The 16,402-nt window shown below is 47.0% G+C and overlaps 1 protein-coding gene across 1 annotated transcript in view; it reads left to right on the plus strand.

The window, feature by feature from the left end:
• LOC112680289 (protein tiptop-like) overlaps positions 1-16,110 on the plus strand; it is a 62,092-nt gene extending 45,982 nt beyond the window's left edge. The window contains exons 2-3 of the mRNA XM_025550329.1: positions 8,040-8,238; positions 11,500-16,110. Of these exons, the coding sequence (XP_025406114.1) occupies positions 8,040-8,238; positions 11,500-14,698 (3,398 nt within the window). The 3' untranslated portion in view covers positions 14,699-16,110. The remainder of the gene's footprint in view (positions 1-8,039; positions 8,239-11,499) is intronic.
• The last annotated feature ends 292 nt before the right edge of the window (positions 16,111-16,402 follow it).

Below are 16,402 nucleotides of genomic sequence, written 5' to 3' on the forward strand. Positions count from 1 at the left end.
AGATCTAACGATTTTTTTCCCCTTTAGCCATGTGCGTGTATGGGCAACGACGACGACGACGACGATGATGCGTGCGTGAGTGTTCGCGGATTTTTCACGGGTCTTACCTAGGGGGTACACGGTAGAAGAAGAGGGGATGACAGCTGATCTTTTATTGCTGCTGCAGTTTTCCGCGGGGTGATGCGAGGACGCGGGGAAGCCGTTTATTTATGATATTATATATATATAATGCGCGTGCGTGCGTATTCGCGTGTTATATATATATAATCTTTTTTTTTCTCGCCCCGTTGTTGTATGGCAAAAGACATAAATCAGTCAGAGGATATTTTCGACAGGACCGCCGCCGCCACCGCCGCTGCCACGGCCGATCAGCGCCGCAGCAGCAGCAGTTCGTCAGAACCCCGACGGATGGCCATTAAAATTATTAATTACATAAATAACGCACGCTCTCACCCCAACTGTATCACGCGCGCACATACATACGCGTATTACACACAATCTTTTGATGTCAAACCGATAGCACATAAATTACGTAATTTTTATACCCCGTACCCGCGGTCCACCCCTCAAATGCACTACGCAACTACTGGCAGGGTACCACGCATATATATATATATATATATATAAATATAATATCGCGCTTTTGTCTCGACCGCGTGTGCCCACGTGATATATGTTATCAAGTATATTTACGCGACGTCACCGTTATGCAGTCCGCGGGGTGCGCGAGAGTGTGTACGTTTCTCTATTGAATTTCGAAGGGAAAAAAAATCGCTTTTTTTCTAGAAATCCTCGAACGCGCTCATAACATAATACATAAACATATAAATCACCTATAACGTTGTATATTGATCATAATTAGACGACCCATTCAAAAATCGGATAACGGCTGTCGTGTCAAGTCCCCACGTGCACATAATGATATCCGCGGGACCCGTATAATATGTGCGAAACCGTAATAAAACAGTTGTGCTACCGGGTATAGTTATACCGGTGCTTTCGCGCGGACTAACTTCGGCCCAAAGTCGTTATGCTAAAATAATATTTAGGGAAGAGTTCGAGATATGTATGAAAAAAAAACATCGAAATCCTCGTAGTTTTTCGCTGCATAAAATAGTGTAATGTATACTAATGTAACTACTTAAAAATATCAAATATTATAACTCGATTACAAATTTACCTCAAACCCCTTCTGATACAGCGCCAAGGGATGATTATCACTTTCCCGAAAATACGTAATTGTCTTCGAAATACTTAATGGTTTTCGGTACCGCCGAGACAGAAACATTTTTGTAAATATATATATTTTTCGTTTGGTCGTACGCTCAGGTGCCTGTCTCTCCCGGATATTGCATATTTTTTACTGCGCGTAAAATAAAAACTGACCATTCAGAACCTTTGTGGTACCTATTTAACATACACACACACACACACACACACACAAACACAGTTACCTAAGATAATTATTTTTCTACATGTTGGTGGTATAACCGTTTTGCAAGGCAAATAATTCGTCGTAAAACACACAAAAAACATAAACACGATCAGACGATGGTGATGATAATTTACCGACGATTCCTTTTTACTACGAGTTATGACCGGCAGTTGGGCGACCTATTGAGTGCGCCAATATATATACATATATATATATATATAATACGTTTGTATTTACGTGTTTATTATTCGATTTTGAAAACTTACCAAGAATGAGTTTATAAGTGCGTGAGTGTGTGTATATAAGTGAATTAGGTCGGTAAAATTATCTGGCGCACGTGTGCGGCGGCTGACTCGATATCAAAATAAATCAACTGGCCGACGAACAGTATAATAATAAAACGAATCCGTTTCGAGCTCGCTTGAAGATTTATACGGTGACGACGAAATACTGCAGTTGTGATGTCCTCGGCGTATTTTGAAGTTGTGATGCTGATACAACGTGTGGGCGGGCGCGTGACGATTGTGAAACTTTCAAAAAATCTATATAATAATGACAAAAATAAAAGCGTTATTTTCTAGCTCCGACACCGACTACCTACAATATGGATGCGTACCTACAAATGCACTTATTCGGCTAGACGCGTTTAATTAATTTAAATACGACCGTATGAAATGATAAAATATGTAATATTTGGAACGATTCAAAGTCAGCCGACGACGACCGTACAGTACGATCATAAATTCCCGTACGGCAAACGTACAAGCACGACACGTACCACGCAATGTGTGTATGTGTGTGTGTGTGTGTGAGTGTACCTCGTGTTCATTAGCAGAGTCATGTTTCGACATCGCCTCTGTCTGGGAGACCTCAACCGCAGTGGATAATGTACAACGCGGTTGATTTAAGGACATTGATTATAGAGTAGTACATCTCGTACATACGTATACCTGTACGCGCTCAACCCTCTTTGTCGTCTGTTGCACGTCGATAATCGTATTTATATGTATATATATATATATATACATGTGTGTCGTGTCTGAGTGATCTTTCGCTGAAACGGCGAAAGATTCGCAACCCCGTGTTCCTCCCCGTCGCAATCTTCGGGTTCGTATCAATTATCGGTGTCGGCGCAGCAATTTCCCGCGTCAACGGTGGTTCATTATCATTGCTCACGCAAACACATATTTTTATTTATATATATTTTCGTCGCGTGGTCAAATCGAGTTAAGTCTCGTCGACGTGTGTGCACCCCATGTCATCGTCTCACGTAAAGATACACGGACGCGTACGAAATCCATTCGACGACGTTATAGGTACGCGCGCGACGGTGTACACCCCGCAGTCCGTTGTATACCTACGTCTGCGATAGGCGACTTCTACGTACCGACCATGCAAACACACGAACGCGTATCACACGACGGCGACGGAGACGATTGTCTGAAAATAATAATAACAAAACGCATTATATTATTTACACACGTCCTGTGCCGATTGGCCGACCGGGGCCCGTCCATTGGGGCGGAGTCGGTCGTGTCCGACGACGGACACGCATTCACTTGTCCGGTCTTCGTCGCGGTCCGCCGGCCCGGTGGCGGCGTTTGCATCGGTAATGAGGTCCTTATTTATACACGTATACGCGTTCATCTTTGTGTGCGTGCACCGAGAGAGTTAACGCGCGTTCACGTAGTACAGGTACCGGTGCACGCGCGTGCGCTGAACGCGGTAGAACATATTGTTTTGTATTCCTACGGTGTTTGTTTTTTTTCTCCTCCTTTTTTAATCGATTTATCATCGCGTTAAAAAGTAAAAATAAACAAAAAGAAGAAAAATCCTCTCTCCCTACGGGTTTCTTGCACTCTTCGCTCTCTCACTCTCTCGACATCGGAGACGACAACACTTTACGTCCGCGAGCTTATCGTTGGATTGTTTATATATATATATATTATTTTTTTTTACCGATTCCATGCATTGACGACCGGTTTTTATGAGGACGCACCGAGAATTATGTCTCCTACGTTGTTCGCCCGTAATATAATATGCAAAACCGTGCCGCGCCACTCCGCCGCACCACAAAATCTCATCTCGACCGAACGATTCCTCCTGCCGCCGATCGTTTTTGACTTTTTTTTCTTCTTCTGTTTCACGTGCGCGAATCTTCCGCCACACGACCATCGGTCATTTTGACAATTCAATGGGGCCAAGTTGCGAGTCGGCATAATAAACATCGTCAACAACATGTGTAGTACTGCAACGATATGTGTGTGTATATTATTATTGTACGGTTTTAAACGTCGAGCCATCGCGCACGTGCGAAAGATTTATAGGTGAACGGTCGACGGCGACGGCGGCCTGTGTCGCGCGTATTTTTTCCGGACGGATCACGTTGTTCGCCCGTACGGTGGTGGTAACGGAGACAGAAGTTCCCTGAGAGAACAGTTGACGGGGGAGGGATAAACGAGATAACCGTGAGATGTGCGCGTGTTTTTTTTTTCACTTTTATTATTAAAAATATCGGTTGACCGGTGGCGGGCCAGGACCTGATTGACAAAAGGTGCTCGCAGGAATTCCGAGGAGCAGCAACACCGCCGCCGCCGCCACCGTCGTATAAGACGTCAAATATCGCGTTTATACGTTCCTTTGTCGTCAACCAGTTTGACCGGGACCGTCGTTCTCCTCCATAAATCACGAGCCGCCACCCTCGACCTCTTAGCTCGGCCGTCGCAGCCGGGTCCCGCACAATGGTCGGCCGCATCTCGGAATTGCACAATACTCGCGCGCGTACATTACAGGATCACGTATGTATAGCGTGTGAGTGTGTGTGCCCCCGTTGATTTTCCGCCGCATCATTTATAATACCTTTTGCCGGACGTTTTTCTTACACGATTATTATTTATATCGTATTTTATACAGTTTAAACGATATATTTTTCTCGCCGCCGACCCGTATAATAATATACGCGCATACGTAACACAATAAACGAACCTATACCTGCTTACAGGGTGATCAGAAATTCGTGTCACGAAAACGGCGCAGCATAATGGTAATATTACTTGACGGTTTCATGACCGCGAATTTCCAATCACCCTGTACGCACGGTCGCGTATCCATTATTATTGCGTTCGCAGGTTTTCGGTTACAACAATATTAATCAATCGACGGCATCGGCTGCGACGCTAGTCACCGGGCAATAATTTGACGCGGCCGAAAGACGCGCAGGAATGTTAATATATCATGCGACGTACATAATGGTCTTGCACAAACGTGTGCGTCGATCACCTTCTCAATCTGTTTTATTTTTTTTGCTATTTTTCGCCTTTTACATCCGCGCGCCTGAGTGTTACGCGTTTGTACGCTCTGCAATCGCCATCACGGCCTTGCCGCGCGTCCCTCTAGTCCTCACAGGTCCAATATTATATTGCTGTTGCAGTTTCGGTACCCATAGGTGTGTAAAGTATATGCGTGTACCATGTGTACGTCGTGTATTTATATTTAATGTACGCCGCGTACACAATGTGAACTGCAACTTGCATAATGCAATATATATATACATGTACGTGTGCACGCCGCGAGAGAGGAAGGGATGGTGATGACCATTGTTTCACTCGTCGAAAAAATCGAAAAGCGTTTAACGATTACGGCGACGACGAGACAATACCGCTACACGTATATGCAGATTTACCACGGAATTTGCATACAAACGCCGCCTTCGGTAGTGCACGGTATGGCGATCGACATCGAGAAAAATAGAAGCAGTTATTTATATATGTATTATATATATACGCGTATAAATACACATTGTACGTGATATATAGAATATAATGTATGTATGCACGCGTATGTGTGCGACGCGGACGACAGAAAGAAAACAATATTTATTGTCTTTTTAATCCGCTCGTGTGTATACGCTATTGGGCACCGCTGTAGTTGCACAATTCGTGAATTAATTTATTTATAAACAGCCCTCTGTTCGGGTGATTATAACTACGCGAATTAATTCGTTTCGCCGTCGTCGGGTTGACTGATGGACCGGCGGCGATAGAGGTCGAAGAATAATATCGTGTGTATGCACGAAGAAAAATAGAAGGAGGAACGTGCGCCGAGGCAAAAAGGGGTTTGAGGTGACAAATGAGAATTAAACAGACAGACGGCTCGCGCGCGCTCGCTTGTTCGATCGTGGCGAGACGGTAATGCGCGCGGGGTGTAAGGACCGATGGAAGGGGTTCGGAAACGGTGCGAGGATGAAAGGACTAAACGTTCGGTAGTGAGGATGTGGCGTGTAGGGTAGAAAACGCAATGACGTTATGTAGGCAACTTAATGTTTAATGACATCACGTTAATTGGTGCGGTTACCAGCGTTGACAATTAATTTACGAGTCTGTTTGCTTTGGCGACGGTCTCTCGTCGTCGTCGCCCAATTTAGGACCTTTCGAACAACGTTCATCGTGACGTGTTTGTAATAAAGGAGTGCGCGCACGTTGTTCGTACCGTTGGAGGACCCCATTCGTGTAACGTTATATCATTGGATACGAATAACAAGTATGTACCGCGACCGCGGTCAGGAAAGTAATTTTACCGTTTACATTCGCGTATCAGCACGTGAAACGCCGCTGTCGCCGCCACCGCGTGTGATCTTCTACGCGCGATTTCCGCGGATCACGTGGCTTGTGCCAGCGTATGCTAGCACGGTGATCTAGCTGGGGATAACCGCGGTATAATACCGGTATCAGTGGCGTGTCGTGCTGCGTGTGTTGTTCGTTCGGAGCTTTTGCGCGATAATAAGATGCACACGCGTTGGCGGCGAGTAATGACCGCAAGGAGTGGCGCTGACCGGTGGCGCTCGGTATGTTGAAAAATAAATATAATAAAAAAAAATAAAAAAAAAAAAAAAAAAAAAAAAAAAGGGAAAAACGGCCCATCACGACCCGCACGGACGAACAATAGACGATAAATCAGACCAATTAAACGATATTTTCTTTTTCTCCGCATTCCGCACGTTGTTTTTTTTTTTTATGTATATACGCCACGTTTTCAGGATGGCATGCGCGTACATATATTAGCTGATCATGCTGCCGTGCTAGGCGTACATACGTGTACGCGTACGTATGGAATTATTTGAGTCGAAGTAAAAAAAAGTACACTTAACGATCGAGAAAAAGCGTGTGGTGCTTTATTGGACGCGTCGTTTGAATGTTCATTTCATTATTATTACTTTTTTTCTCTCTCCTTCGCTTTCTGGGAATGCCGCACCGGCAGCAGTATCAAGCGGCAGTATGAACTTTTCACGGTGCACAATAGCAAGAATCCCGGCGCGGGCTGAAGAGGACAGTTTTAAGTTTTCATAAACAACCCATTCGTTTTTATCGGGCCATCTGCAAGGCGTTAAGACAATAGGCTTTGGGTCGTGACGACTTTGGACAGGTTCGAGAGATCCGCCCCAGGTTTTATTGTTTTTATATCGTTATCTAGCGCGTTCGATCTTGAGGGTTTGTCGGCCCGAAAAATTCGCGACCTCCATTGTCCTCTTCTTAACAGAGTCCACACACAAAAATAATGAATTCCGCGTAAGACGTCGTCTTTGCGCGCAAAAGTTTTTTTTTTCTTTATTATTATTATTATTATTTTCTTATTCTCTTTTCGTTTTTAACTCCCGCGCCCTCGTTTAACCATCATCACCCGATCTTCCACCTCGGACGCGTATACACGAAGACGTCTGAAATAAAACGCGTTTATCAAAAAGACGAATGTCTGCGAAGATAATAAACTCGGTCGTTTTTTTTTTTATTTTTTTTTTATATTTTCCGTACGGTGCGCGCTCTGTTCTGTTCTGTTTTTGTTTCAACGTGATTTGTTTTTGAGACAATAGAATTTTGGTGACCCCCCACCCGCAATTCAACGGTGGAGGGAAATAATAATTCGGTAAAGCGTACGTTTTCGTCCACGTCGCAGATTCGAGACACGGAATAGAGCGTAATATCGAAAAGCAGTCGTTCACGGTCGGTTAACCGCGATCGAAGAGAGACGTGTCGGCAGGAGTAGCGTGCAGGATCGGCGCGAGGATCTGGTGGGCGCGTGTATTATTAGACGATGAGGAACGACGGCTATTAGAAAAACTGTGCGTTGCGCATTATTGACAGCCGTACAAATAAGTACAAACGACCCCGTGTTCGGTTTGATGACGACGACGACGACAACGACGCGGCGGCACACGGTCGTAGTTAATATAAACGTCGACTCGACGGCAGCCCATTATTTCAAATTAGAGTCTCTAAACGCTGGCGCGCTCGGCGGGTACACGACGTGAACCACTCGTGTTCGCTTGTTTGTTTTCGTACACAAACGCGCGTGTGTTGTGCGTATTTCTCTCGCCCTATGCGCCCCGTAGGCGTGTGTTTGTGCGCGCGTTGTAATCAATGTCGGAAAATATCGCTAACTAACCCCACGTGTATATTTTATACGTCCCCGGTGCAGCAGTGATACTCGTACCTAAACGCGCGCAGGTATATACGTTAGTATACGCAACGGTATTGTGTGTTTGCCCGCGGTGTGCCGTTAACCCGTTGTCGGAATTAGTTTTTTTCAACCCTCTCGTTTCTGTTCGCAGGGGAAGGCGGTGAAGGCGAAGAACCGCCCGCGGGATACCAGGAAGACGACGGCGGTTGTCCCGAAGACGACGAGGACGAAGAGGAGGAAGAAGAAGAAGAGGGCGTGTCCGGCGGATCGTCCGGCTCGCCTCCGAGATCTCCAATCCCGTCGAGTACGGACGTCGAACAGGATCCGGCCAACGAACGTCTACCTCTGAGGTTAGTGTGTAACGTATAATTAATAACGCGCAATACCCCCCTGTACAGCGAGACACAGAGAACACGTTCGTTCGTACGATTTTTATTTTTTTTTTTTTTTACTATTACCGCGCGCGTTAGCTATATTTTATTTGCCGATTATTGAGACGTCCGCTTTATGCGGCACCGGGCGCAGCGCGTTGAGACACGTATGACGTCGTTTTTCCGTCCGCATACTGACGACTGTGCGTGGTATACGCGCGACGTCCGTCCGACGGCAATGCGTTTTACGTTCCACCCGCGGTCGCGTTATGTTTCCACCTAATGGTCGTTTTTTTTTCTCCCCGAACGGTGTCCGCATTATCGATACGAAAAGGCAATATTGTCGTTTTACGTACTCGTATGCAAACGCGCGAGGGTTAAGTTATTATTACTATTGTTTTATGCGCGTGTAAATATCTGCGTATATAATAATACATGTCGTCGACGGATCGTAAAACATATTATCCGAACGACCGACGGATTATTAATGTTTTCCAATCGTCGTGAATTATATTACACTATACGGACCTATCGTTTTCTGATCCCGGCAACACGTACACACGTTAAAATAATAATATGGATTCGTTCTAAGCGTTTCACGGTCTTAATTAAAACGTATAATTTAATCACGAATAATGCAGTAATAAATAACAATATTGCTGCGCGTTGTTTATATATAAATGCTGCGATATTAATAATTATTATTACCATCGATGTTGTGTACGGCTCGGTTAATTGGACCTTGCTGCCGGTAGGCAAATGCCATTAGGTTCGGTCTGATAAAATGGCCGATTTTTAAGCAATGTCACCGCTCGCGTCTTGTTGATTAAATAACTACAGAAAAAACAACTGGCCCATAAATCTCTGATCCGATCAACGCGATACGAGTAGATCTACTTTCCAGTCTGCGGAAATTGTGTTTAAATATCAATTTATACGTTGACGGCATTTATTATTTTCACACTCTGTCAATGTCGCTTATTTCAATACATCATACGTTATTTTTTTTGAATTTTTTTAATATCATTCCGTCTTCGATACGTATGTCGATAGGTCGTCACGATTTGAATATAGTACCGTATATCCTGTGTTGAACATCGACCTACCAAAACAAACCTGTGCGGACGATTGTTTCGCGAGAATTGTTATTATTTTAGACCTATAAAATAATTTACGAATCGACCCATTCGCTTAAAACAGTTTCGAATAAAACGAAGAAGTTTTTGCTCACATCAGTATTGTCTAAGACGCCAGACTTCGGAAGTGTATGCGTATTCGGTACAGTCGTATCATTGTAGCACTTTTGTGTTTTTCCACTTTTCCGGAACGTATTCTTTACCTGAAATCGTCGACCGGAAGAAGGGTGGTCGTTGGTGGCATGCAACCCCCTCGTACCATTAGAAGAAGAAAAAAAAATGTTCCGAATGATGACGCCAACGGTGTGGTGGTGATGGTGTCGTCATCGCGACTCGTTATGTGCTTAGGGGGTGTTGGTTTTGCTCGTTCATTTGAATTTTCATTTAGTCTTGGTTCGCGATGGAGAGATGGCGGGGTTCTTCGACTGATTTACGATAATGGCTCGGGTGCCGCCTCTCCCGCAGCGGAGGATAATTTCTTTTTTTTCGCCTATATGCCGCGAGAAAGGAAGTTGTGCAGACGCAGGGTGAGTGGAAACCGGCTGCAGTACCAGCAGTGAGTGAGGGGTGGGCATAGCAGCGGGAAAAAAACTGTTATGACCTCCCCGCTGGGAACGTCAACTTTGTACTTTGGATTCGATAATTTTTAAAATATATCGCCCGTTGCTCACGTCGACTATATATCGCTGCCGCCGCGCCACCGGGGCACCATGATAACGTCGTCGTCCCACTCTCCACGGCCCCGTCCGCCACCCCACCGTTCGCGCTGGCAAAAGATACACCTTGTCAACTTGAATTCGTGACGGCATTATATTACAATTATTCCGGTTGCGCCGGAGACGACACTACAAACTCCATAAATTGGTTTTAATGCGGCACTCGACTGAGTTTGTTTTTGCGAGAAAAGTCTTGCCAATATGAAATATTGTTCATTAATCTGTCTTGTTAGCCGGAAATTATTGCCGACGGAGGATCGAGTTCCGGGCGTGCAAATCCATTCCCTACTACCCTCTGCCCTGCACCTCGTATGAGTATGGTACATCTCTCAATCACTCCCTCTCGCTCTCTCACACACTCTATTCTCACTCTCTCTCTCTCTCTCTCTCTCTATCTCTATTCTCTCACTCTATCTTTCTCACTCTTGATTTCTCCCTCTCTATCCCTTTCCATTTTTTGCCTACCGTCGTTACAGATCAACACCCGAAAAAAGGGTCCTTATACCAAATTTTACGGTAATACATGTGTTTGTGGATGTAACGTACCGGATTTGATCCAGGCACCAAGCCAAAACGGCTATGCGCTAATCATTTGGATTGAAATCTTGTCGCCAACTCAATGTCGGGTTATGCTAATTGTTTCCATTAATTAAACTGTCTAAAAAAAAAAAAAAAAAATTAAAAATAAAAATAATAATATAATAATAATGCAGTTATGTCAGTTGACTGAAACGTGTAACTGGCAGATGGTAATGAAAGAAAAAAAACACGTCGTAATTAATGAAGAGGAAAAAAAATTCCAAGTAATATTTTGATAAACGCCTTCATTAAATCAAGGACTTGGTCAATCTATTTGTGTCAATTTTTATAATGTGTCTTGTTCGCAGACGACATAAAATGTCAACTCGGTCATTAGCCTATACATTATTATTTCAGGTTTTCGTTATTGTACTACACTCTAGCGGCCGGAACGTTGTAAAATTATCTAATGTCAAAGGACCGAACGCTCTACAAATCACCTTGAGCTATATAATGCGTTCTTGTCGGTTCGGTACGCCATATTCCTTAAAAAGGTGGCTTGACATTTTTCTTTTGGAGTGGTTCAAGAATAATTATAACTACCTATCCACAAAACTATATTTTCCTTATTATATTTTTTGAATAGTTGATGCGATTCGTATAATATACTTGTACTGGTTACTATCCATGTGTCTTTTACAAGAGTTTCATCAGATATTACCAAACGGCTACCAAAAGTGCCATTGCGCCCATCTATTGAAAATTAGTGAACCGTGATACACAATGTCGTCCCTGTTTTTAGAACACGCGCGTACGGTTTTTTCCTACATATTATTTAATTTTCCCCTCGTTTGATTTTCATTTTGCAGAGAGACGAACAGTCCGTTCAAGATGAGCAGAGAATCGCCCAGGAGCGAGTCCAGCTTGCCGCCGTACGAAGTACCGTTATTGGCCACCGTGTCACCGGGCCGTTCGCCGCCCGCTGCGGACGCGTTGGACTTCAGCACGAAGCGACCGGCCAGTCCACCGCCAGCGCTGTGTTCGATCCCCGCGGCCATGAACCTGAGCAGCAGTAGCAGCGGCAACAACAATGACGACTCGCCTATCGACCTGACCATCAGGAGCAAGAAGATCAAACTAGACCCTTCGCCGTCGCACGACGTCTACACCAGGATGAGCAGGCCTTGGGCGCAGTACACGCCGCCGTCGATCCGGCCCATGGCCAGGGCGGACATGATGACGCCGCCGAGCGAGCCGCAACCGCCGCCGCCGCCTCCCGTACACATGTGGAACGGCAGCAAGCAGCATGGCAAGATGCCGTCGTACGGCGGCTCGTACCCGTCGGCGGCCAGCGATGCGACCAAGGCGCTGGAGAAGATGTGCGAGCTGAGCAAATTGCAGGATGAACCGAGGACGGTGCTGGCGCCCAGCTCTGGCCGGCATAGCGCGTGGCAGTCACATTGGCTGAACAAGGGCGCGGACCAGACCAAAGACGTGCTCAAGTGCGTATGGTGCAAGATGAGCTTCCCCACGTTGCAGGCCATGTCCACGCACATGGCCGAGACAAAGCATGGCACGGCGGCCGCGCAGAGCCTGCAACCGCCGCCGCTTCCGCCGCCGCCGCCACCACCCTCGGTGTCCGCGTCCGCCGGCCACAAGAGCAACGATCTCAACATGCTGATCAAGGAAACGATGCCGCTGCCGCGAAAGCTGGTCCGCGGCCAGGACGTGTGGCTCGGCAAAGGCGCGGAGCAGACGCGGCAGATACTCAAGTGCATGTGGTGCGGCCAGAGTTTCAGGTCGCTGCAAGAGATGACCACGCACATGCAGCAGACGCAGCACTACACCAACATCATTTCGCAGGAGCAGATCATATCGTGGAAGTCCGCGGACGAGAACAAGTCCTCGTCGGGCGGTGGGAGTGGCGGGGCCACGGCGAGCGCGACGTCGACCAGCTCGCCGGCCGGCTCGGCCAACGCTTCGTCATCGGCGAACCACGTGAGCGCGGTACTGACGTGCAAGGTGTGCGATCAGGCGTTCAACTCGCTCAAGGAGCTAAGCGTACACATGGTGAAGAACTCGCATTACAAGGAGCACATGATGCGGTCGATCACGGAGGGCAGCAACCGGCGCCGGCAGACGCGCGAGAAGCGCAAGAAATCGCTGCCAGTGCGCAAACTGTTGGAGCTGGAACGCGCGCAGCACGAGGTGAAAAACGGTGACGGTGGCGGCGGTTACGCGTCCGCGTTCAAAGGCGACGTGGCCTCCAACCACCGGCTGGGTAGGATCATATGCGAGAAGTGCGGCGAAAAGGTGGACGTTGCCGGCTTCATGGAGCATTTGCGCGTGTGCGTGACGATGACGGCGGATCAGAAGAATCTGCTGAAGACTGCGCTCATGTCCACGTCGTCTTCGTCGTCGTCCGCAGCGGCGGCTGCTGCGGCCGAATCGGGCCGCGACAAGAGACCAAAGAAAGGAGAGGACAGATCTCAAGCGGCCGCGGCCGACCTGTCGATGAACAAACCGGTAGCGGCGTCTGCGGGCGGCACGTCGTCGCCTTCCGTGCTCAACGCCATCGAGAAGCTGATCGAGAAGAGTTTCGACTCGCGACTGCGGTACGGCACGTCGGCCACGGGCGCGTCCATCGGTGAGAGCATACTGAAGCGATTGGGCATCGACGAGAGCGTGGACGCCACCAAGCCCATCATGGACATGCAAGCGATGAACCTGTTGCGCAGCTACCAGTCGCTAGGCCGGCACGAGCGTAGCGGCAGCGAGTCCAGCTCCATGTCTCCCGAGCTGGCCGCCATGCGCAGCGACTCGACCACGCCGGACCGCAAGTACGAGTCCGCGGACTACCAGCGCATGCGGTCGGTCACGCCCAAGTCGACGCCCGAACGGCACCACTCGCCCAAGGCGTCGTCGGTGAAGAGTCACGACGCGGCGCCGGAAGGCAAGAGCGACGCGGCCACGGACGACTGCGGTGCCGAGTTCGAGTTGAAGAAGGAGTACGCGGACGAGGACGACGCGTCGTCCTCGGTCGCGGCCAAGAGCCCTGGCGACCATCAGCAGCGCGTCCGGAGTCGCGGCTCCGCGGAGGACGAGACGAACGGATCGAGCCGAGGCCCGACCCCGACGAGCGTGTGTAAGAGCCCGTGTAGCCCGGCCGGCAGTGACAAGTCGGCCGAGCACGGGGGTGGTGGCAAAAAGACACCGGCCACCACCACGTCCAGCCTGGGCGCGCTGTCCTCCATGTTTGAGAGCTTGACGTCCGTGGCCAACGGCGGCGTCGGCGGAGGTTCTTCCACGGCCACCGGTGAGGGTGCCGGCGGCGGTAGCAAGGGCGGCGGCAGCGGTGTCAGCAGCCACCCGCTTGCCGCACTCCAGAAGCTGTGCGACAAGACGGAGAACCACCACCATCATCACCACCGCAGCAATAACGAGCATCATCACCGGCCCAGCAGCCGGTCGTCGTCGAACGCGTCGGCCACCAACGGGGCAGCGGGTCCCGCGCAGTCCATGTCGCCGCCCGCGTCCATCACCGGCAGCACCGCGCCCGGTGCCATCCTCGCGTTCAGCTGGGCGTGCAACGACGCCGTGGTCACGGCCGATTCGATCATGAAATGCGCGTTCTGCGACACGCCGTTCATATCCAAGGGCGCGTACCGCCATCACCTGTCCAAAGTGCACTTCGTCAAGGAGGGCATCACGCCCGAGCCGATCATGCTGAAACCGGCGTCTGCGGCGTCCTCGTCGTCGTCCGCGTCCGCGCCGCCCGCGCACTCGCCTTCGCCGTCGCCGTCGCCGTCGTCGTCGCACAACAAGACGTCACCCCATCACAACAGCAACGCCACCAACAACCATCACAGCAGCAGCAACAACAACAACAACAACAATAACAACAACAACAACAGCAGCAGTAACAACAACAACAATGGGTCGCCGTCCACGTCGGCCGCGGGCGCCAAGAGCCCCGAAACCAAGAACGGCGGCTATGACGAAAGCCCGCACTCGAAGTTCCTCAAGTACACCGAGTTGGCCAAACAGCTGTCCAGCAAATACGTCTAGTCAGTGCACGTTGTATACGATTATTTAACAAACCTTCCTACCCCCAACCCCCACCCCACTCAATGTTCGCGGGTGTTGTTATTATTATTATTATTATTATTATTATTATTATTATTATTATTATTACGATAAAACGCGTTGTTCTCCTCCCTTCCCTCGTCTGCGGTGGTGCATCGCTACCGCAAGAGTTCAGTAACTACACATTACTACTAAACTATATATTATATTTACTACGATTATATTATACTACTACTACTACTACTACTACTACTAGACGCTTAGCGTGATGACGGATAATTTAATGAAAAAAAAAAATTTTTTTTGTTTAAAAAAATCTTAAAAAAAAAAATCGTATCGTTTTTTTTCCCACATTACAGTATCACGATATTATACATATTCATAATCTTCCACGCGATGTACGCGAATCCTGGTGTTCAACACTCACGTTGTACCTTAAATACACATGTATACGCCGTTAGAAAACAATAACAATAATAATTCTCGTAATTTATTTAAATTTTTATATTTTTTTTTCCCCGTTAATTTACATTTATATATTTACGAAAGAGAATGTTATCGTGTTCTACTCGCGCGCGCGTTCACTCCGACGTGTCTGCGCGTGATACATAGGCTAGCAACATTTTTATTGAATCATATATATATATTTATACATACACTGTGTTAATTTGTTTAGCATAATATATTTGTATTAACTACATTGAATACGTTTTCTGCTCATACGCTGTACAAGTGTCCTGTGTTAAGTACGGATATTATATAAGTATTGATTATTTTGTAAATTTAAGAGTATAACATTTTTAAAAGGCTGTCACGTCAACTATGTATAACGATTAATGCTTAAGTGTAGAGTTAATTATTAATTTAATCAATGATACATATATATATATATATACATACATATAGGTTATAAGTTCGTGTATTCGTCATTTTTCCGGTCGTAGGCGACGTCGTTTCCGTCACGGAAACCATTCCATGATGTGCGTACTACGAAAATTAATAAAAAAGAAATAAATAAAAAACGTTGTTTAATAGCGTGCAATGCATTCGGCGTGGCCAAAGCGCGTAAACGAGATAAAACATCGGTGCCCGAAAACGTATACGATCACAACCGTTGCAGTGCGGACGAACGAGAAAACATCAAACATACGTAGACACCTACGCAAAACTCGACGGTACTTGATCGGTCTCGCGACGATTCGCGCGATTTTCACGCCGTTCCTCGCGTTTTTTTTTTTTTAAGATTTTTTTTCTTATTCCACCCCCTCCCCCTCTTTCTTTCCTTGAGCTATATTATTAATCAGCAGCCAGTATAAGCAAAATAGTTACCATTTAAATAATTTTATTAGTTTTGTTGGTTATTATTTATCGTGAGGGGAATGTTTTAAATACTTTACATCACTCGGAGTGTACGTAACATTTTTTATTATTATTATACGACTATTAATGTTTTCACGTACTGTCCCCGAAGGGGAACGGGAACGCGACGCGTTACTCGGTGTAACGTTGATCGTAATTATGTGTAACACCGATTATCAGTGCCGATCGAGTAGTTCGCCCTGTGTTCGAACCGTGCGCGCGTTTGCATTCGTCTGCATTCGCGCGATGTTCTCTTTTTTTATTTTTCACTTATTATTACATATTTTGTTTTCTTCGAACCGTTTGTTCAGTATTACGTCATCCGTC

This window comes from Sipha flava, unplaced genomic scaffold (assembly GCF_003268045.1).
Source record: "Sipha flava isolate LNK unplaced genomic scaffold, YSA_version1 176_pilon_pilon, whole genome shotgun sequence".
Classification (NCBI taxonomy): Eukaryota; Metazoa; Arthropoda; class Insecta; order Hemiptera; family Aphididae; genus Sipha; species Sipha flava.